Source organism: Medicago sativa, chromosome 4, assembly GCF_051527215.1.
Source record: "Medicago sativa cultivar Bolivia chromosome 4, Bolivia_mono, whole genome shotgun sequence".
Lineage (NCBI taxonomy): Eukaryota > Viridiplantae > Streptophyta > Magnoliopsida > Fabales > Fabaceae > Medicago > Medicago sativa.
In genome coordinates, this window is record NC_140752.1 from 48,838,179 (window position 1) to 48,861,108 (window position 22,930).

The 22,930-nt window shown below is 33.0% G+C and overlaps 3 protein-coding genes and 4 non-coding genes across 7 annotated transcripts; 5 read left to right on the plus strand and 2 right to left on the minus strand.

The window, feature by feature from the left end:
• Positions 1–1,989: 1,989 nt before the first annotated feature.
• Positions 1,990–3,416, minus strand: LOC146929504 (F-box/kelch-repeat protein At3g06240-like). Its single transcript, XM_085701400.1, has one exon. It carries the CDS (start codon positions 3,310–3,312, stop codon positions 2,095–2,097), a length of 1,218 nt encoding a protein of 405 aa, XP_085557526.1. The 5' UTR covers positions 3,313–3,416; the 3' UTR covers positions 1,990–2,094.
• Positions 3,417–10,218: 6,802 nt separating this feature from the next.
• LOC146929505 (small nucleolar RNA snoR134) lies at positions 10,219–10,357 on the plus strand. The gene has a single exon (XR_015009276.1). It is a non-coding gene; the product is annotated as a small nucleolar RNA snoR134 (small nucleolar RNA).
• A 331-nt stretch (positions 10,358–10,688) lies between these two features.
• LOC146929506 (small nucleolar RNA Z223) lies at positions 10,689–10,781 on the plus strand. Its single transcript, XR_015009049.1, has one exon. It is a non-coding gene; the product is annotated as a small nucleolar RNA Z223 (small nucleolar RNA).
• Positions 10,782–10,855: 74 nt separating this feature from the next.
• LOC146929507 (small nucleolar RNA Z278) lies at positions 10,856–10,970 on the plus strand. Its single transcript, XR_015009243.1, has one exon. It is a non-coding gene; the product is annotated as a small nucleolar RNA Z278 (small nucleolar RNA).
• A 195-nt stretch (positions 10,971–11,165) lies between these two features.
• Positions 11,166–11,306, plus strand: LOC146929508 (small nucleolar RNA snoR97). Its single transcript, XR_015008753.1, has one exon. It is a non-coding gene; the product is annotated as a small nucleolar RNA snoR97 (small nucleolar RNA).
• Positions 11,307–16,617: 5,311 nt separating this feature from the next.
• LOC146929509 (uncharacterized) lies at positions 16,618–17,571 on the plus strand. The gene has a single exon (XM_085707341.1). It carries the CDS (start codon positions 16,618–16,620, stop codon positions 17,569–17,571), a length of 954 nt encoding a protein of 317 aa, XP_085563467.1.
• Positions 17,572–20,581: 3,010 nt separating this feature from the next.
• LOC146929510 (uncharacterized) lies at positions 20,582–21,364 on the minus strand. The gene has a single exon (XM_085708239.1). It carries the CDS (start codon positions 21,362–21,364, stop codon positions 20,582–20,584), a length of 783 nt encoding a protein of 260 aa, XP_085564365.1.
• Between the last annotated feature and the right edge of the window lie 1,566 nt (positions 21,365–22,930).

The following is a 22,930-nucleotide window of genomic DNA, read 5'->3' on the forward strand; positions in this document are numbered from 1 at the left end:
TGTCGAATTCAACATCATAACTAATAGTAAAATAAGGCAAATGCGCAACATAAAACAAATCATAAAATAAAGGCTAAAGTGCAACTTTGACCCCCTATCTTTCAAAAAGTTGCGATTTTGGCCCCCTAAGTTTGAAAACTACAATTTTGGTCCCCTATGTTTTAGCCCCTTTGCATATTTGGTCCTTTTGGTCAATTTTGACCAAGTCAACGCATATGTGGCATGCCACGTGTGTAATTAATTAAAAAATAAAAAATCGAAAAAATCAATTTTTAAATTAAATAAATGAAAAAAATAATAAAAAATTCTGGAAAAATGAAAAATAATAAAAAAATTTAAAAAATTTGGAAAAATGAAAAATAATGAAAAAATAAAAAAATTTAAAAAACGAAAAAATATTACAAAAAAATGAAATAAATTCTTGAAAAATAAAAATATAAATAAAAATGATTAAAAAAACGAAAAAAATTCACTGAAAAATAAAAATATTAATAAAAATGATTAGAAAAACGAAAAAAATTTCACAAAAATTCATGGACAATTCCAAGAATCACTTATTCGAAAAAGTAATGTCATGGAAACATTCATTTCCCTAAAGAAGAAATATGTACCAAATTTGTGGCCAAGTTGTATTCTCGTCGGTGTTTTTGTGTATACTTTTTTCGTTTCCTTGCGCCTTTAGAATGTCAAATTTTCAACATTAGAAAATTCTGTAAAAGATTCTGGAAAAAATTTGAAAAAAAAAATTTCGAAAAAAATAATGTCAAATTTTCCAGATTTTTTAAAAAAATTTCCGTATTTTTTTCGAATTTTTTAAAAAATCTGGAAAATTTGACATTATTTTTTCGAATTTTTTCATTATTTTTTATTATTATTATTTTCATTTATTTAATTTAAAAATTGATTTTCTGGATTTTTTTCACAGGTACTTAGAATATGTTTTTTTACTCTATTCGTGTGTACCTATTAAGATATTTGTTTTAAAAATTGTATTCTCGTCGGTGTTTTTGTGTATACTTTTTTCGTTTCCTTGCGCCTTTAGAATGTCAAATTTTCAACATTAGAAAATTCTGTAAAAGATTCTGGAAAAAATTTGAAAAAAAAAATTTCGAAAAAAATAATGTCAAATTTTCCAGATTTTTTAAAAAAATTTCCGTATTTTTTTCGAATTTTTTAAAAAATCTGGAAAATTTGACATTATTTTTTCGAATTTTTTCATTATTTTTTATTATTATTATTTTCATTTATTTAATTTAAAAATTGATTTTCTGGATTTTTTTTCATTTATTTAATTTAAAATCTGGAAAATTTTTAATTTTTTTTAATTTTTTCATTTTTCCAGAATTTTTTAATATTTTTTTATTATTTTTTTCATTTATTTAATTTAAAAATTGATTTTTTCGATTTTTTATTTTTTAATTAATTAATTACACACGTGGCATGCCACATATGCGTTGACTTGGTCAAAATTGACCAAAAGGACCAAATATGCAAAGGGGCTAAAACATAGGGGACCAAAATTGTAGTTTTCAAACTTAGGGGGCCAAAATCGCAACTTTTTGAAAGATAGGGGGCCAAAGTTGCACTTTAGCCTAAAATAAATCCAACAACCAAATTATAAAATAAGTCTCAAAATAATTAAACTCAACAACCAAGATAAATCCAAAAGCGTAAAATAAATCTCAAAATATATCTAACAACCAAAATAAATCGAAAAACATAAAGTAAGACTCAAAATAACAAATTGAAACACGAGTTAAGCGGGCCGCCCCGTTCCCGTCCCATTTCCAACGAGTTAAGCGGGCCGGCCCGCCCCGCCCCATGCCTGCCCCGTATTTTAACGAGACGAGACGAGCCGAGCCAACTATAGAAAGCGAGTTCAAAACTTCGACTCAGCCCGCCAAAAATAGCGGGTTAAACGGGCCGGCCCGGCGGGTCAGACCCGTTTTGCCACCCTTAATAAAAAGGAAAAACCTAATAAGCAGATGATTCAAACAAATGTGTAATTATGAATATTCATAGACAAAATCATCTTGTTTACAAAGTAGAAATCCCATTGTCATACATCACTTGGGTTTGAACAAAGAAAAACAACTAATTTATTCGTCCAATCGGAAGAATGTTTTCCTTGTAAATTCCTATATGACAACACTTAGCTTTAACACCAATCTCATCAATTATTTGAGTGCTTAAATCAAACCAGACCAGATCATCATCTTTTTTTTTGAAGCAAATGTTTCCCTTCTTCCCAACTCCAATGGGGTGTTGAATGAAAGGTATGGGACCAACAATAAAGAGTTTGATCCATGATTTCTTTACACCGAGTTCACACAAAATCGAAATATGAAAAGTAGTAGCATCTGGACAATTTGAGATTAAAGCAATTGACTCATTTAACACCACCAAACGTCTCCTAATGGAATAATAATCACAACTTTCATCCACGTCTAACAACATAGGTGTTGTGAAAAACAACTCGTTGACGAAGTCAAATGACACCAAACAGTCTTCTTTATCATGTGATGAACTGCTGCTCCACCAATGACACACTCCATCAGTGTACACTCCGGGAGGTAGTTCATAACAAACCCTAGGCACATCGACATCAAGTATGCTCCAAGAGTTGCTTCTAAGACTAAATACCTCAAACAAGGGGTCATAAGATATTACTTCGTACACATCTTCATCTTCGTCGTATACATGGCTAAAGGATGTATAACGAATCACTTTATAGTCATTTCTCACACGATCATAGCCAAATCCATAAAACTTAAAACTAGGGCGTTGATAAGGTGGTACAGACTCATTAGGACTTGTTGGAATGACCGTGAATTCTGTGGTCGATGGGTTCCATAATACATGTACCATTCTTCTTATTTTCTCTTGCCCAATGCAGAGAATGCCATTAATACTAGCGGAACTTAAAACAAAAATATTAGTGTCATCCTCTTGAAATGGAGGTGGTAAATCTAATTTAATCCCATTCTCAAACCTATCATTACTAGAGAGCAAATAGATTGAGCTTTGGTAAACATATCTATCTCTGAGCGAAAACAAGGGATGCTCTTCTAGGATGAGAAACGAATGACTATCACTGTGATCGGAACGGTTATTAGACAAGAAATGGTTGCGGAGCATGTTCATGAAATGAGAGTTTTCAAATAAAAGAGACCATGCTTTACGGACGCATCCAAAACGCTTCAAAGATTTAAGAGGTAATTTTGATAGAATGGAAAAGGCAAGATCATCATGAATATGAAGATTGTTTATTACCTTTGACTTCTTGTCAGCCACTGATACAGATTTCTCCATCTCCCACTGCAAAGAAACGAGTTTTGCTTGCAATTAGAATGAGATAAAAAAGAACAGTGATTGATGTTTAGTGAGTGAGGCTTTTGTGATTTTTCATTTTTTGATTATAGATTGATTATTTATAATAGGAGAGAATTAGCCATGCCATATATAAATAGATAATTTCTTAACTTAACAACTAAGTAATTCTTAAAAATTTTTGTCAAAAAAAGTAATTCTTAAAATTCATTAAACAAAATTAATTCTAAAAATATTCTATTCATTAACATTATAGAAAGAATGACTTTTATATAACGTCAAAAAAAGAATGACTTTTATGCATTGATGGTGTAAAAATATTCTATTATGCATCCAATTTTTTTTTTACACTTCCATTCTCAAAAAAAATAATTTTTTTTGTTAACACTTTGATTCTTAGAAAAAAAATGAGTCCAGATAATACAAAATTTGGTTCTGCATCCAATTTAGTCTCACACTATAGTGTCTCAATGTATATAATTAAATAAAACCTTAATTTGTATACACCGACATTATAAATTTGTTCATGCATATATCCAACAAAAACATGTCATGATATGCCACATTTATAAATTTGTTCCTTTCTTAAAAAAAAAAATAGTATCTAAAATATTTTGAAAAAATCATCTTGGTGTGTAGTTTGATTTGATTCATGTATAAAATATTTTGCACTGTCTGAGCATAAAATTAATTTTTACAAAGTATATTTTCTTAGCTTAATAGATAAGTAATTCTAAATATTCTAATAACTTAATAGATAAGTAATTCTAAATATTTTAATCAAATAATAACTTAATAGATAAGTAATTCTAAATATTCTAATAAAATCGTTTTACTAAAAAGTGTCTTTTACGTAATTATCTAAAATTTAAGATCATAGAATACCTCTAAAAAAAGATCATAGAATATAATTATATTATCTTTTATACTATTTAAAGTAATTGCTTTTCTAGTCTAAATATTTAGGTTTTGTTTGCGAGTTTTGAGGGGAGGGGAAGGAAAGACTTAGGAGGGGAAGGGAAGCGAAGGAAGGGAAGGGAGAAAGGAGGGAAAGCTTTCCCCTTGTTTGGGAGTAAAAGAAACCAACAAGGAAAAGAGATGGAGGATTTATGTGATAATTCTACTATTTTACCATTTTTTTTTCTCTTAAAATCAATACATTGTGTTATACTTTGTAATTTATCTTGTAAATTATAATTGGAATTTTGAATTATTATGATGACAAAATTGTCAATTTGTATGTTTAACCCTCAAAACCCCCAATTTGGGGAACTTTAAAATTGGACAAATGAAACCCTTCAAAACCCCCCAAAACCTTTCCATGTTTTTTTAAAACTCCCAAACTAGGGTTTACCTCTCCATAAGCCTTTTATTCCCCTCCCCTTCCCTCCAAAACCCAACTCACAAGGGATTTTAATGTGTGTAAGATAACTTTTTTTTTACCAAAGCAAAGTTAATTATTATCATTAATCAACAAATGTTCAATACAAGAAGGATAAGAATAAAAAAATATGGTGACTAGCCCAAGAACATGCCGCCCTAGCTAAAGTATGAGCAACCATGTTCGCTTGTCTCCTAACAAACTTCACCTCGAAGTTGAAATGTAAAGATAACCGATAAATAATACTAGAAACAATAGCATAGAACTCCGAATCACCATGACCCGAAAACGATAGAAGAGATTACCATGTGTGTAAGATAACTTAATTAAGAAGAGATTCTTTCAAACAAAAAAACTTATTTATAGATGTACCATAAAAACTTAACGTAAATATTTGGATTCTCTATATCTTTATTGGTCTTGGGTTAACTATATCCTTTTTGGTCTTATTAGTTATTATATTCTATTGATGATTTTTTTTTACAAGGCATTCTATTGATGGCTAATACTTCTTTTTTTTTGCACGTTTGCCCTTTCATTTTAAATAAATATGTCGTTTTTTAATTGTAGTAAGATCAAGTGGCAAATGTTGAAATTGTGTTTATGTTATAGGTTTTCACATGGATTCAATTTTTTTTTTTTTTTTTAGGAAAACATGGATTCAAATTCATGATATCATAGTTGTTTTTACAAGTTTTAGATGAAGATTGTCACTTCGTCTACAAATAAAAAAATATGTTTTATTGTTTTGTTAATCTTTTTGTTCTTAAGAGATTGGAACCCTAATAATTAAAAGTTTGGCATACCAACCATGAATACATGAACTTGAGTGTTCGCAGATCATTTATGTTTATGGAAATTCATCAATCATTTGACTAAACAAAATAAAGTACTTCTAGTTCTATTTTTTTTTCTTTTTTTGACGGACTACTTTTATATTTATATAATAAATAATACAAGACTCTATTCCTCTAAAAATCGAAGAGTTATCACAAAAAATATAAATAATAAATGATTAACTAAAAACATGTTTATTTGATTAGATTTTCAATATCCACGAAATTGATATTTGGGAGTTTTCAAACCGCACTAACATATACATATGCCACAATTTATATTAGAATTTTTGTGTCAGCCGATATCTCTTTAAAATAGTGTTCGACATGTGGTCTGAATTAGTTAGGAAAAAAACTCATAATTCAAAGATGAAATTATATGTGCGTTGATTGAATGACTAACATTTTTAAAAAATTGACCTTCTTTAAAAAAAAATGATCTGGTCCAAGCTAACTCAATTTAATTTGGGTTGATATTGGATATACAACAAGTGACAAGTAGTATGCTTTAACTTTTGAATTGAAGCTTTTAAATTAGAACTAGGGTAGGGTTTCCAGTTATGTGTCCGTAAATCCAAATGTCACTCGTATCCTCCTCAATGGTTTTCAATACGGTAACACTTGAGTTGAACTTGCTTGAAACCAATGAAATAAGTGATTCATACAACCTCTCTGAACAAACTCCTGTAATAGGATAAATTCTCATTCTAGATGCTTAAGAAATCTATTCTCGTATAAAAGAAACTTATTGTTTCGTTAAGTATAAGTTTTGTTCATACTAATGTGATTGGTTCGAACCATGAATCTATACAAAAGTCATATTTGAAGTTGATTCTATTGTCTAAAGAGAAGTACCACATATGTAACACCCCCTTTTCCCAATTTAAGTAAATACAAAGAATATCAGAGTTTCTCATCGGAAACGGAGTATCACATTCATCTTTAATACATTTTCCACTCATTAATAGAACAAAATACTATTTATTCAAAATAACCAGCCTTTATAAAAATCCAATAATCATATGCAGCGGAAATAGTTTTACATCATCTTATAAAATCCTTGGCGCTAAAAGGCCACAACTTAACATCATAAAATAGTCTCCATGAAATTAGTCCAACAATAATAAATACGTAACAAGGAAAACAATGCATCAAACAATCCCCCATCCCGCATCCTAGACGACACGACGGAGATCACTCACAACTGCACTATTCTTCGTTACCTGCAAGTTACTCATACGAAGAGCAACATTTTCAAGCAGAAGGGGTGAGATTTCACATTCATTAATAGCAAGTAACAATTCATAAAGATTAATCAACAACATATATTTAACATTAATATCATCACTTAACATCCTTTAATAAGGATAAAGCAACCAACAACATCTTAAACATCAACAATATATATATTCATCATTATATAACATCAACTAATATCATCCATTAAGGTCAGAACAGCAACAACATCATCAAGGGCATCAACAACATCTTAAGCAATCATCATTTATTTCATGTTATGATGACTCTACAATGCAACAACAAACTCCTCATCTTAAACAACATCTTAGACAACTTCAATATGCATGTGGTACCACCAGGGCATTAAGCCCCCATCTCTAAGGTCATAAATGGACCTGTCGGGCATTAAGCCCCCATCTCTAAGGTCATAAAGGACCTGTCAGACGTTAAGCCCCCATCTCTGACTATGCAACGACACAACTCTAATGCAACAACATAACTTTCGTACAACAACTTGAATGGCATAACATCATAATATTATGCATCATACAATACTGACATAATATATTCCAACATATCAACAACAATAACAACATATACATTAATCAATTACATTCATATGAGAGTCTAAAACATTCTTCAAAAGCAAATCAAGTTTGATCAATAAGACATAAGCCAAATACTCATAAAACACCTCAACTAAATCCCTAATACTTAAGTTGAAGTTCGGAAACCAACCATAAGTTTTTGGACTAACTTGGGATTAGTTATGCTAAGTTTTCTTAAAATTTTCTGAGGACCCACTTGGACTATTTTAATCATAACTCAAAATCTACAAATAATTTTCTAGTCACTCCAAATCCATTAGAAAGCTAACTCAATTATCTACAACTTTTATGTTTACACCTAAAGCTAATTCAAAACAGAAACGGGTGAAAAAGAAGCAAGAACGCGAAACAAGGGATGCTGTCAAATCGGAGTACGATTTGGAAAATCGGAGCACGATTTTCTAGGTCAAAATTAGCTTTTTCATTCGTAAATAATCGGAGCACGATTTGGCACAGGTTGTTACGATTTTTACACCATTTTTCACCCAAAAAATCCAATTTTCAATCACCCAAACCCCAAATTTGATAGGGAACATTGCCTATGATCATTCTAAGACCTGAACATCAATTCAACATAGCAATTCATGGGAAATTCATGCACTTTCAACAATTAAATTCATAATTCAAAGACTTAATTTCTCAAAAAAACAAAGCTATGAACAACAACATAACATTAACCCTAATCCCCAAACTCACAACCTACAACTTCTGTCAAACCCAATTTTCAGAAGAACATACTTAAGATTAGAGAATATGAATCCCACCCTTACCTTAGATTATTTTTCTGAATTCCAACGGCTGCATTCTTCGTTCTTAGGGTTCTCTCTCTGAGTTCTCCTCTTTTCTCCAAAACGTACGTGTTCTGATTTTCTAACTCTTACTGACTCTTAACCTATTTTATAATTACTCTTCTCACCACAATTTACTTCCTCCCCTCTTACTTATTTATTTCTAATAATTGTAATTCTCCCCCACATGCAATAATATTAACACATAATATCAATTATTAATATATATACATTCCATCAAAATATATAAGTCACATAATATTATACTAAAATACAATAATTCAATTAAGTAATAAATATTAAAAGTAGGCGTTACAACATACACTATTTTAACACTCTAATATCCACTATTTTATTGCGTAAAATCTTTGTGAGCATCACACTTGAAAATGATACAACATAAAGATACGAGACTCATATGAACTTCATCTAGTAAAATAGTGAATGCTAAAAAAGTATTAGAGAATGTTTCAAACATTCCTCTTGTCTGAATGATCAACATGAAAGTTTTCCTAACATATGCATGTTTCTTAGACCGTTTTTAAACAACAAACTTTGGTCCTTCGAAAAAATAAAAGAAATCTTTAGTCCATAAAAAAAAACGAGACAAGTTGGTCTTTACTTTTTTTTTTTTTTTTAAGAAAGTTTGTCTTTACTTAAACTATTGTCAAAAAATGAATAATTAGTTCCGACAATAATTAAAAATGGACAATTTAGTCCCTTGTTATAATAATTAAAAAATAGCAAAAAATACCAAAGACTAATGAGGATGATCACTCAATCTAAAAAAGACCCGATGAATAGAATACTCAATTAAGTATCAACAACACTTGACAAAAATGAATGATAATCGTCATTTTAGAATTGGTATACATCTTTTAAATAATGCACAAATAGTTTTTTGACAAAAAATAATGCACAAATAGTGTTTACTATTTGTTCATATCGATCCAATTAAATCATGCAAAATAGATATTTTCAAATATATTTTAGGAATCAACTAAAAATGGTGATATCATAAAGCAATTTGATTGCCTTCATCATAAAGCAATTTGATTTCCTTCAACATATATAGTGATTTGATTGAACTCATGCGGAATTTTATTTTTTACACCATTGGTGTATACAAATTTAAAATAGAGTTAAAATTTAATTTCAACAAATAAACTATAGATACAAGTTATCTCGTGAAAAGTATGATTAACCTAACTAAAATTAACGACAAATGTTCTTTTGGTCCACCATTTACTTTTTATCCTGAAAAACAACTTTGGAAGTTACCTCTTGAAATCTTTAAACACACAAAACAAAAAAGAGAAATTCTTACATGAACTCTTACCTAAGAGATCATTCTTACACCCAACCAATTAAAATCAAACATCTCATTAAAATAATAAAAATAATTAATATCTTAATTTTTTCTCATTATTTTTAATATTTCTCTCTCCTTTCTCCACTTTCTTTAACCAACAAAAACCACCCACCACCATTTATTGTTTCCATTTCCTTAATTAAAATCACATTTTTTTAAAGTTAATAACATGTGTCATATTTTTATTAGTTGGGTATAAGAATAATCTATTAGGTAAGAGTTCATGCAAGAATATCTCAACAAAAAATATCGTTCAAAAATGATTTCTATAGCAATTTGTGCATTTGTGGGGGTCCAAAAAGCAACCTACTTGTTGGTTTCAAAATCTAACCATATAAGTTTAGCCCAATAGAACTGGATCGGGTAACCCATCAACAAAAGTCCGATCACAACGCTTCGCCGCTAGTGAAATGTTTCGAGGGTTTAGTTGCGCCTATATAACGCACTGCTTTCTGTCTCTTTTTAACATAGCTAGGATTAGGGTTTTGCGGCAGCAATTCAATCTGGGATCATTCTTGAGTGATGCTTGTCACAGATATAAATTGATTAGTGTGCTTAAACATTGATTATGATTAGTGCCTAAACAATTTATATCAATGACCAAGTGTGACCCAAGCATTACTCTCAAATTCATTTTAACTTATTTTTTTCTTTCTCAAATTAAACGCACGTTGCAACCCCGGGCTTCTCTGAAAATTGGATGAAGTGAAAGCCCCATTGCACGTGCAAAATCAATGCCATTCGTGTTGCAGTTCATCTCCATAATTCCACGATTGATCTGTGTCAAAGTAATGCCTACATCATTTAATCATCATTTTTAATTGTTTTTTGTTGTTGTTATTTCAGTGATGAATTTGCCTCGTTAAACTCTTCAGCTTGTTTTCGAACACAGTGTTCTATGGATTTTGAGCTAGTCCTAGAGGCACAAATCAAAAAGCTGTTGTTTTTGTTATTTGAGGTTTTGGATTTGTTACTTTTGCCTCTGAAAACACCGCTTATACTATACTATTATCAATCAAATATTAAAAATACTGAAATATGGTTGAATTTCTTTATATGAGTCAGATCTTGATTTTTAATGAATTATTTTTATTGTTTTTGAATTTTTTATATGGATTTTGTTTTTTTAATTTAATTTGGCTGTGAAGATGAATAATCAGCTTAATGCCAGTTCTGCTTCTGAAAAATCGTGATTGTTAGAGCTGTTAAAAATGTTCTGAGCCTCTTTCAATGTTGAATTTAATTATTATTTTTGTATCAGAATCACTCAATTTTAATGAAGTTGATTATTAAAATTGTTTGCTTATGATGATATAATCCACTTGTTTGAGGTGTTGTGGAGCCAAGCCCCTGTTTTCAGGGAGAACCTACTTGGTGAAGCTTCATTCATATGACTTCATTGGATTTAACTGAAGCAAAACTTTACATTGCCAACTTCATTTTGTAAATATTTTTATATGTTGTATGCTTTTTTTTTTTTTTTTTTTTTTTTTTTTTTTTTTTTTTGTGTTACTTATGTTACATTGTATTTATGTAGAAGTAGTAGATAATTGTAGTTATAATCTAATTTGTTAATATTCATTTCATGAGTTTCACTATACTTTGTACTTTCTTAGATGGATGGTTCAGGGTCTGAATAAGTCGAATATTTTTGTGTTGTCATCAGCTTCAACTCTTGTGAACCACGAGTTAGGACTAAATAATTTCATCACGGTTAATATCATGGTGGAGTTAAATTACAGCACTGAATAATTTCACCACGGTCAACTTAAGCTCAAAAAGCTACATAATTGAAGGGATTTTGGTAAAAACTGAAATTTGGTAAAAACGGCTAAACGGGTACTAAAACTAAATATTTATACTCCCTCCGTCATGTAAGCACCCTTCAAATAAGTGAAATAACTGAGACACTTATCTTGTCCTAAAACTTAGCAACGGATCCACACGGGAGGGTTATGTTAAGATCTAATGCACACCAACAACTACAAAGTTGAGCATCAATAGAGATGAAGTTAAGTGTAACGTGGATATGCGATCTTGAAAGACATAAATTATTTCAAAGTTGGTATGTGTGTCAAAGGGGTAGCACTTTGGTGCCATTAATGGCACCGTGCCAATTAAATCTGGGCCACACAAACACATTGTCATTGCATCTGGGCCACACAACACATCTATCTTGGTGCCATTATCGGCCCAGATTTAATGGCACGGCGCCATTAATGGCACCAAAGTGCTACCCGTGTCAAAGACGAAAAAGATGAATTGTAAGACGAAAAAGATGAATTGTATGTGCTCTAACAATGTGGAAAAAGAGTAGTGTTAGTAACACTTTCTTTTGAACACTCTCTCTAATACCCACTTTCATTGAATAACTAATGTATTTGGTCTACAAATATAACCAAATACATTAATTATTCCATGAACCTCAAAAGTTGTTTTTTGCTTATAAATGTGACCGGATGAAGTATTTTACTAAAAAAGCACCTAAAAGCACAAGAAATGCTATGTAGATGCCAATTACACTACACCCTCCGGTCAATAATATAAGCAAAAGTTTGATTTTTAGATTCATTCATTAAATGACGTATATAGTCTTTATTAAAGACTACATACATCATTTAATGAATGAATCTAAAAATCAAACTTTTGCTTATATTAATGACCGGAGGGTGTACATGATTAAAAGATTACAAAGGACAAAACCAAAGCCCCTGGAACTAATGATTGCGGGTTTGGATCCTCTCCAGTCACATGAGAGTCCAGTGAAATCATGTCTATTAAAAATTAATGCATATGAAAATATTAAATGTTGATAAATGTTGAAAATAAGAGAGAGAAAATAATTAATGGTGCAGAGAAAACACGGGAGATTTCCAAGGGAGGAAATCCATTCGTGATTGCCCTTAAATATGCCTATTTTCAAGTTGTTTAGGGATATTTAAGAGAACAATGCAATTAGCACACAGAACAATGCTCTTAAAGATGCATATTCTCAAGTTGTTTAGGCATATTCATAAAATCAATGCAACACACAGAACAAGCTAATACTGATACAAAACGTCCTTCTTCTAAACAGCATGCGGACATAATACCATCAACAAGCAACAGGAAGAGGAGAGCTTCACAAATAAAACCACACTAAATCTTCAGCAAAATACATATAGCAGACAAATAACTAATTTATTAATTGTAAAGGCAAAATAACTAATTTACCATTGGAAGTTTAAAAAGAATACAATGCATTCTATGATGACAAAAAAATCGCGTAGGAAATTCAATAATCACATTTAAATTAATTTCGTTTTTTAATGCATAAATAATAAATTCGTGTCTCCGAATTGATTTTAAATTATTTACTTTAATGTGATTTAATCTAGGCTTAAATATGTGTCTAGTCCCTGCAAATAGGTCTCAGTTGAATTTTAGTCATGTACTTACTTTTTTTTTGAAGGGTAGTCATGTACTTACTAATTCTCCCAATTTGCCACTGCAAATATTAATCATTTGAAATTTAGTAATAATTAGGTTTTTTTGATGAGGTGGAGGGTGATTAGAAACGTGGCGCTTACGTGGCCAGTGATGACAGGATGCAAAGGTTGACATGTCATCAAACCAGATTGGAAAGGACATTTTTGCCCATAATGAGATAAAGGAATGGCGAAATGACGAAAATGCCCTCTTCTTCTTCCTCTCCCTTTCCCTCTCCATCTCCTTCGGTTTCAAATACAGATTCAACAATTCTTCTTCAACAATTCTTCATTCAATTCCTTCAATAATCACAGATCCATTGTCTTCTTCAATAGTTCTTCATTCAATTCCTTCAATAAATTCATTCCTCTCCTTCGAACCAAACACAAATTGCTTCGAACCAACACACAGATTCAATACCTTCACAAATGGATTCCTTCGGACCAAATACAGATTCAACTCATTCAAACACATAATAAGAATCCAATCACAAAAACAAAAACAAAATCGATAACCGCTGGCGCCGCCTCAATCGCTCAAAAATGTTACCGCCATAAACGTAGCTCAGGAGGAAATTGCTCTCCGATCTGCACATTTACATCCTGCTCCACCTCTAAAGCCTTCATAAACGACCTCAAAACGTAATCTAAAACGACATATCCTCCACAACGTCAACACAAGTAGATCTCATAACCATCTCCGAGTTCGACGGTGGCGCCAACGAGTGTGTCGCGGTCGGAGAGATTGCTGGATTCAATTCTGAGACGCATCTAGGTTTTTGTTTCGATTTGTTGCTGGATTCGATTTGGGGGTTTTCTTTCTGGGTTTCTTGAAGTGTGGGTATCCGTAAATGAACTTTGAAGAGATAGAAAACGGTGAGAGAGTGAGAAGAAGAAGATGAAGGGTTTTGGAGAGTGAAGACGAGAATGTGAGAAATGAAAGAGGTGAGTGGGGTTTTTGTATTGAGAGGGATAAATACAAAACCTTCCTTCTACTGTCACTCAGTGGCTGATGGCTATGGCGATTCGAAGCTTAGAGAAGATGGATTTCGAGACAACGAAGGGTGTGAATGCGATTCAGAGCTTCGATGAGATGGGAATCAAAGACGATTTACTGCGTGGAATTTACCAATACGGTTTTGAGAAACCTTCATTGATTCAATCTCACCTCTTTCAGTTTCGACCAGTCAATTTTCGCACCTAAACCGACAAGCGTGAAATTCGAATTGTCCATGGTAGCGTGAAATTCGAACCTGACCTCTTTCAGTTTCACTGTTTGGTCTTCTGGATTATATGGATTGGGTGAGTTTTGGTTTGCGGCATGACATTAGTGACATACATGACGATGGGTTTTGAAATTGAAGAAGAAGGAAGAAGGGAAAATGTCCAGAAAGAAGAGGGAAGAAGAGAGGGAAGAAAGAAGTGGAAAACCAGGGGTATTATTGTCTTTTCGTGCATCTTAGATTTCATTAAGGGCAAAATTGGAATTTCAGGTCTGAAAATCAGAGTCAGCATGTCTCTTTCCCAGTCACTACATGCCACGTAAGTGCCACGTATCTAATCACCTGCCACCTTCCAAGTTTTCTTATTTAGGAGCAAATTATAAGTGATTAATATTTGCAGTGGCAAATTGGGAGGATTAGTAATTACATGGACTAAAATTCAATTGAGCCCTATTTGTAGGGACTAGACATATATTTAAGCCTTTAATCTATTAGTGTAAATATAATAGTCCTTTTTTAATTCCAATTTATAGGTATGAATTTAGTGTTAAAGATATCTCCATTTTTTTTTATAAGGTAAGAGTGAAAAAAAACTTCAAGAAGAACTCAGATATCCCGACTAGGTCAACATTCTCAAGAATCTTCTATCCTCCGCCACTCACTCATAATATATATATATATATATATATATATATATATATATATATATATATATATATAGGTTTTGCTAGAAGACACCCTTTACGAAGGTGTCTTTTAGCAAGTTATCCTATAGACATTTGCTAAAAGACACCAACTAATTTTTATGAAGGTGTCTTTTAACAAGTTATAACTAAAAAGTTGATAATCACACTTTAAGGTGTGGATTGCTAAAAGACACCTTCATGGGTGTCTTCTAGCAAACCTATATATAAAAAGGAGTGGGTCTATTGTACCAAAACATATATATATATATATATATATATATATATATATATATATATATATATAGACACACACACACACATACCTAAATATTGATGACAAAGTCTTTATACTTAGGTTATCTTTGACACCATTTGATGCGAGATTTCCTTTCAAATTTCAACTTTTGGTTGTATCGTTTGCAATGATCATCAATAACAACCGGTTATACGTGTTGGAAGATATCTTCCAACATCTACAAGGATCTATTTATCTATAAATATGAAAGCATATAATACGACTTTATATGCGAAGTTTGATGGAAGTTGATTGATAAACACAAATGGGAAAATATATTGTGGAAGCTAAAGTCATATTAGGCTAAAATATTGGTGATAAAGTCTTTATACAACGGCTATGTGAGCCCAAAAACTCTATAAATAGAGATCAAAGGGTCAGCATTACTTGCACCATTGCAAAGCATACAAGAAAACATTTGAAACGTGTTTGAAGCTCTTGCAATTTGAATTGATCATCACTGAAGACTCTTTCTATCTTCTTTGTAGTGTAAATCAATTCTTTCTGTTATCTATTTTAAAGATAACTTCTTCCTCCTCTTCAGTTTGATTCACAAACATTCAATCTCTATACAAATTGTAAACAAAGTCTCATCTTGCTTTAGGGGTACTAAAGTGTTAGTTTGAGCAAGGGTTGTAAAAGTCTAAGTGGTTAACTTAGCAAGAAGGTGCAAGCCTGCTGAGGCTTAGAGAATACAGAGTTGTAATTGTTCAGGTGAACAAAGATTGTAAGGTGCGGGACTTGAGAGGTTATCTCAAGCATCATAGTGGAAACTCTCACAAGATTGTGAGGAGTGGACTAGCCCACATTGGGTGAACCACTATAACTCTTTGTGTGTTCTTTCTCTCTTCTCTATACTCTTTAATTACAGTATACACAACACACATTTGCACATTTAATTTATTAAACAGTTTTTGTGTACGAACTTCAAAACGTTCTGAAGTCAGAAAGTTAACTTAACTATTCCAAGTAAACTACTTACTTTTAAGTTTTAGGATAATTTTTAAAGGGTCACAATTCAAACACCCCTTCCTTGTGAATATTTTATCTACTTCAATTGGCATCAAAGCCTGGTTCTAAGGGTTTGAACACTTAAACAAGTGTTAGAGAAAAGATTTAGGAAGTAAGTTTAAAGTCAAATACATAGCTGAAGGAGGATCATCAAACCGACCACCACTTTTTGATGGATCAAACTACTACTTCTGGAAAGGCAAGATGAAACTCTTTCTCAGATCTCAAGACAATGATATGTGGACAGTTATCACAGATGGATACTTTGTTCCAATAACCAAATAAGGAGCTGTTAAAGAAAAGAGTGCATGGTCAACAGATGAAAAAGCTCAGGTATTGTTAAACTCTAAAGCTAGACTTTTTCTATCATGTGCACTAACCATGGAAGAAAGTGAAAGAGTTGATGAATGTAAGAATGGTAAAGAGGTATGGGATACCTTGAGAGTACATCATGAAGGTACATCTCATGTCAAAGAAACTGGAATTGACATTGGTGTCAGAAAGTTTGAAGTCTTTGAAATGAGTGAAAATGAAACCATTGATGAGATGTATGCTAGAATTACTACAATAGTAAATGAAATGAGATCTCTTGGAAAGGCATATTCCACTCATGAAAGAATCAGAAAAATATTGAGATGCCTTCCAAGTATGTGGAGACATATGGTCACTGCAATTACTCAGGCCAAAGATTTAAAATCTATGAACCTGGAAGATCTCATTGGTTCACTGAGAGCTCATGAAGTTGTACTTCAAGGAGACAACCCAGTGAACAAGGTCAAAACACTTGCCTTGAAAGCCTCTCAGCAAACCTCATCAGTAGCTGAGGATGATGTGCAAGAATCACAAGAATTAGAAGAAGTTCATGAAAAAGAAGCTGAAGATGAACTTGCACTAATCTCTAAAAGAATTCAAAGAATGATGTTGAGAAGAAATCAGATCAGAAAGAAGTTTCCAAACACCAACAATAGCACCAGAACTGAAGCTGACAAAAGCCAAGTCACATGTTTTGGATGCAACAAAACTGGACACTACAAAAATGAATATCCTGACATCAAGAAGGTACAAAGAAAACCTCCTTTTAAGAAGAAGGAAATGATCGCTTGCGATGACTTGGAAGAGACAGAACCTCAAGAAGATGAAGAAGCCAACATGGGATTGATGACTCAGTCAGATGATGAAGAAGAGGTCATGCCTCAGGGTGCAAGAACAAAGCCATGGTACTTGGATAATGGATGTTCTAGGCACATGACAGGGGACATGAACTGTTTTCTAACCTTTGAAAAGAAGGATGGAGGACTGGTGACATTTGGAAATAATGACAAGTGTAAGATTTGAGGTAAAGGTACTATAGGTAAGCCTAACTCTGCTAAGATAGAAAATGTTCAGTATGTAGAAGGTTTAAAACACAATCTACTTAGCATAAGTTAATTGTGTGATAGTGGATTTGATGTGATCTTTAAACCTAATGATCGTACCTGATCAGAAGGAGACTGTCGGTGCTTTGAATGCGGTGGATGTGATGGTGGTGGAATACGTCAGAATGCTTCTTGGAGCGGATGGGGGGTGTGTACCTGCAGGCACTCCGACGCTCAAGTCAGTTGAGATCAGAGAGTGAGGGTTTAGAGGAAGAGAAGAGTTCTACCTTGGGGACTGCGGTGAGTCCCCTATTTATAGAGGTGGAGAGCTGCAGAGCCATTGAGGAGGCACACTTGGCTCTGGCGGTTACAAAATCGTGGGAAGTGTAACCGCCAGAGATTTTATTGCGGGAACGTGCACAACGTGCAAGAGAGACGTTGGGTTCGTTTGAACCGGTCTCTTTGCTTCGTGCACCCCCTTCTGGAGTGGGGGTATGTTGTGAGCAATAATGCCAAACGTGGAGTTTGGGCTTTGAGTGATATTGGTGATGGCGATATTCGCAAGTGTACGAAATCGTGCAAGTAATAAATTTAAATCGGTAAGACCGAGTGTCGAACTCGAGGATCGCGTTATACTATTGAATTGTATTTAGGACTTAATTGAACAAAAAGGTACGAGATTTGTTTTCAATGCAATAATGAAAAATTAAACAAGTAAATATGGTTCAAATTTAATAAGAGAAAAGTGTTGGGGATGAGTTTTACAGGATGATTATTTCATGTTAACAACCTAATTATCGCTATTGAATCGACTCATCTAATTGCTACCGAATCCTCTATAAAATTCGTGCCCTAATTCCTTAGTGACAGAAACGTTAATTCTAAAATAAACACCTAATTCCTTAGTGAGTTTTAAGATTAAAATTAAGCATGAACGACCAAGGATTCTCAAACGGTTCCAAGGGTTTGCATCTATTCCTAGATTACAAAGGCAAGGATTTCTTATCTCAAAGCGTTTATAAATTCCACTTCCGTTTCACAAAATAAACCGTAATTCAATTTAAAGGTGATCAATCAATAAAAGCATTAAGAACAGAGATAAGAAAAGCAATTCAATGAGTTTCATCCATAATAAAAACTAGGTCATATGACAATCATGTTCATCTAGGGTTACTCATCCCCAACAATGGAGGGTTTAGTTACACATAGCAATTAAACAAGAGAAAGGGATAAAAGAAAGATTACAAGAATAATTCATGAATGATTCTTGCTCAAAATCTCCTCCAATGTTGCTCTAGCTCTCTCCTTGTGTGTTTCTATGCCTTTTAATCTCCAAAAACGTGAACCCCTAATTCAGAAACAGAGTTTTATATTTATAAGCAGGCCAAAATCGGCCCTCGAACCAGTAAAATCGGCCCCCGAACTGAATTTTCGTCACCCTGTGAACAGTAAATCGGCCCCCGATTGTGGTAAATCGGGGCCCGATTTTTCCAGAAACTTTGCTCCTCCCATCTTGCTGAAATCGGCGCCCGAATGTGGTAAATCGGGGCCCGATTTTTCCAGAATCCCAATGACTTGAAATCTTCAATTTCTTGTTCTTTTGGCTTGAATACCTTGATGAATTACCTTACAAATACATGAAAAAGTGTCTACAAAACTAGTCATGACATAGTGTCATCACAACCCCAAACTTGCATCGTTACTTGTCCTCAAGGAACACACTAAAAATGAAAAATAACAGTAAAATAACACTTACTCCACCAAGGGTCATGTCAAAAGTTCACTCCTTAGTTAGCAATTGATGAGCTAACTTGCTTGGCAACACATCCAATCCACAACTTCTCGCAACAATATTGAAACAAGGTTCACACAGTCGACATGCAAACTACTATATTACCAAGACTTGAAAAGTTTCTAAGCATCAATCAAAGTCAATATCATGCACACACTTTTAAGGACTTTTTCGGTTATAACGGGGCTTAGGTTTGAGGTGGGATAATTTGGAAAGTAGGCTTAAGAAAAATGACTTGGAGTTAAGCATCATCCTACAGTTCTAAAAATTAAAAACAATACCACAACAAAATTCAGGGACTAGAGATCATTAACATTGAATAATAAAAAACTGATCACTTGTTGTCTTTATGCATATATACTTTTTTTTTTTGAGCTGAATTTTTAACGTTTCAGCTTATTTTTGACATGCTCTTTCTTTTTTTTTTTTTATAAGACAACACAAAATGATCTTCAATTCTCTAGTACCCCTACCCCAAACTTAGAGTGTTGCTAGTTCCATGAGCAACCCCAAACTTGAATTTTTGTAACATTGAAACACACATTATGCCTAACTCCAACAAAATTATTGGGACAATCCTATGGTCTCTAGGCTTGTAATGTGGTTCGTCACCGAAACAAGGGGTCTAATCCTAATGGCTCAACTTGGCTTAAACAAAGGAATAATTCAATATAAACTCAGGTTGGCTTCAAAGGCTCAAGGTACAAGCAATTTGCCTTAGTGTGCACATAATATAACCAATCAATAGCAGAGAAAAATCGAAATCCCTAGAAATAGCATTCACATGGAAACACTCATATTTGTAAAAATTGAAAAATAAAATTTGGCTATGACCTTACAAGTTGAGGTTTCTGGAAGTTGTGTCTACCTAAGCATTCCGTCCGGCCGTACACTTCCCATTGAAAGATCCAATCAAGCAACCACCTCCTTTGAACTTTTGACAAACCATTGGCGGAATCTTTGTTACTCAACTGGTACATTTCAAGAAAAGTGAATTCATTAATAATAAACAAACGCAGATGCATTTCAAAATAGGGGAACAAATCCATAAGCACCAAGACACTACTCAAGTTTGACTCCATACAAAAGTTCATACCAAAGGAAATAACAGAAACAAATAACAAAGCAGGGAAATGGATGGGTTGCCTCCCATCAAGCGCTTTCTTTTACGTCATTGAGCTTGACGCATCAACCACTGTTAAGGTGGCAAATATGATACAAAGAACACATCATCCTTCTTCTTCCTTTTGTTGGGTAAGAACTCCATGAACTTGAAAAATAGATGATGTTGCTTCCATATCCTTTTCAAGTTGACAACAATGAACAAGGCATATATGGCATCTAGGACTTCATCAATCTCTTCCTTTTTCCCTACCTTGTCGCTAAAAAAATTCGGAGGAATGTTTTGTTGAGGAATTTCTGGTTGGACATCTAAATCTCTCCAAAGTTGAGACTTTTGAGTTTCCTTACCAACAAGACCATCTTTAATGTTTATCAATTCCCCCTCATCTTCTTTCTTTTCCACAACGCTGAATTTATCTACAATCTTGAGCTTCTCAAACTCAACCACTTGCTCAAATAACCTTTCACATTGATTCTCAAACCTTTCAATTGAACCTTGATTATCATTCATGAATTCAATCAAAACGTCCTTGGAATGAAAATTCTTGTCATATGAATCTTTGTAGAGAATTTGAGTAGGTAGCATTTGCTTCCAATTGATCTTTTTCATGAAAAACTCATCTTCTTCTGCTTCCAACACCAATAGCTCTTCGCCTTTTGATGGCAGGACATAATAATCAAAAGTGTCACTCATATGTCCTTCTATACAAAAATCAAATCTATGAGGTAAAAACCGAAGGAGGTCCTTTTCAAATGTATCTCTCATGATTTGCCCCTCAAGTATTCGACATTGTGCAGAAAGAAGACAAGTTTCAATTTCATCCAAACGTTGTAGAAGATAATCATCAAATTCTTCCATACTATGCGGTGGTTAATTATCTCAACAAAGAAGACGAACATCACTAGAACACGACATTAGAAAACTTAACAGATAAAAATAAAATAAAAACAAAAATTTTATTGCAGAGCAAAAAATTTCAATTAAGCAAAAATAAAATTCAACAGTGATTTGGCAATCCCCGGCAACGGCGCCAAAAACTTGATGGCGATATTCGCTGTTTTATCTTGGTTTTCGGGTGTCAAACATTGATTACGTTTGAACCTTTCAAACCGGTGATATCTTATTTTTTCTTGGGAAGGGAAAAAGTAAGCAAAACCCTTGAGAATCGAGGTCCGGGAGTTGTTTTCGCTACGGGAAGGTGTTAGGCACCCATAACGACTATAGTAACCTATAGGAACCGTCTTTAATTTCTACGCGCGCGCTTTATTTTTAAATGCTATTCGAAAATGTTATTTACACCTAAAATTTTCTAAGTGAAGAATTGGAGGGAGAAGAAAGTGTTTGAATTTTTATTTTAGTTGAATTGAAGGAATTTTGTTCCTTGCCTACGTACCCGTTTAAGGGATCAAATCCACCGTAGTTCTCTCTCAAAAATGTTTTTGTTTTTGTTGGTTGATTTTAAGTTTGAAAATGAATTTTGAAGAATGGAGATTGAGAGGCCTCAAGGGCATGAGGTTATGAAAAGAGTGAGGTGGAATTAGTTGTTTGCAAAATGTGGTCTAAAGTATGATTATTTTCATTGGATTTTTGATTAAGAAAATAAAAGGAAAATTCAATGGGGTTTTGGACCCCAAGGTTTATTTGGAAAATGGCTTGAGTGAAGTTGTTCACATTTGTTTGGAAAATTGGTTTTTTCTAAGTATAGGTCCTAGGCATTCATCTAAACATACAATCCTAAACATACATCTAAACATGCATATTCTAGCTATATAGTGATGTGTGTGCATGTGTCGGTGCTTGTGTCGGTGTACATCATTAGAGTCCATTGTCCTTTACATCATACCCTAGATACATTCTATGGCCTCTTTGCCAAGAAATTAAAAGTGGCATAAAAGTAAAATATTACAAGCACTCCTAATTATTACATTCTAATTTTTGGTACAAATTAAATTGCAAGAAGAAAGAAAAAGAGATGAATATAGGATGAAATGGAGATGCTTATGAAATGATGAAACATGAAATGAAGGGAGTTAGTAGGACATGACAATATCAAAGAAGTGAAGCAAGAGAAATACTAGAGCATAAAGGATAGAAAATAAACCAAAATAAAGGCAAAAAGAGTGCAAACATGACTAAAATTTGTTCATAGAAGGCAAGAACCATATGACCTATAATTCTCACATTCCAATACATGTTAAAGGTTTAGAATCAAGTCTTGGAATGGGAATTAAGGCAACATGATTTAATTGGCATTTTAAAACAAATTTTAAGCATATTTGCATTATTTATTTACACAAGTAACTTGTAACCTAAGCAATTAACCAAGATTCACAATTATGCAACAATATCAAACACAAACAGTAGCTAAAACCCTATGAAATCAAGTGGTATAGGTCACCAATATTCATCAAGCAATTTGGATTA

Excerpts from the sequence above, each read along its gene's own strand:
- LOC146929504 (XM_085701400.1), bottom strand. The coding sequence starts at position 3,312 with ATGGAGAAATCTGTATCAGTGGCTGACAAGAAGTCAAAGGTAATAAAC.
- LOC146929510 (XM_085708239.1), bottom strand. The coding sequence starts at position 21,364 with ATGGAAGAATTTGATGATTATCTTCTACAACGTTTGGATGAAATTGAA.
- LOC146929509 (XM_085707341.1), top strand. The coding sequence starts at position 16,618 with ATGGAAGAAAGTGAAAGAGTTGATGAATGTAAGAATGGTAAAGAGGTA.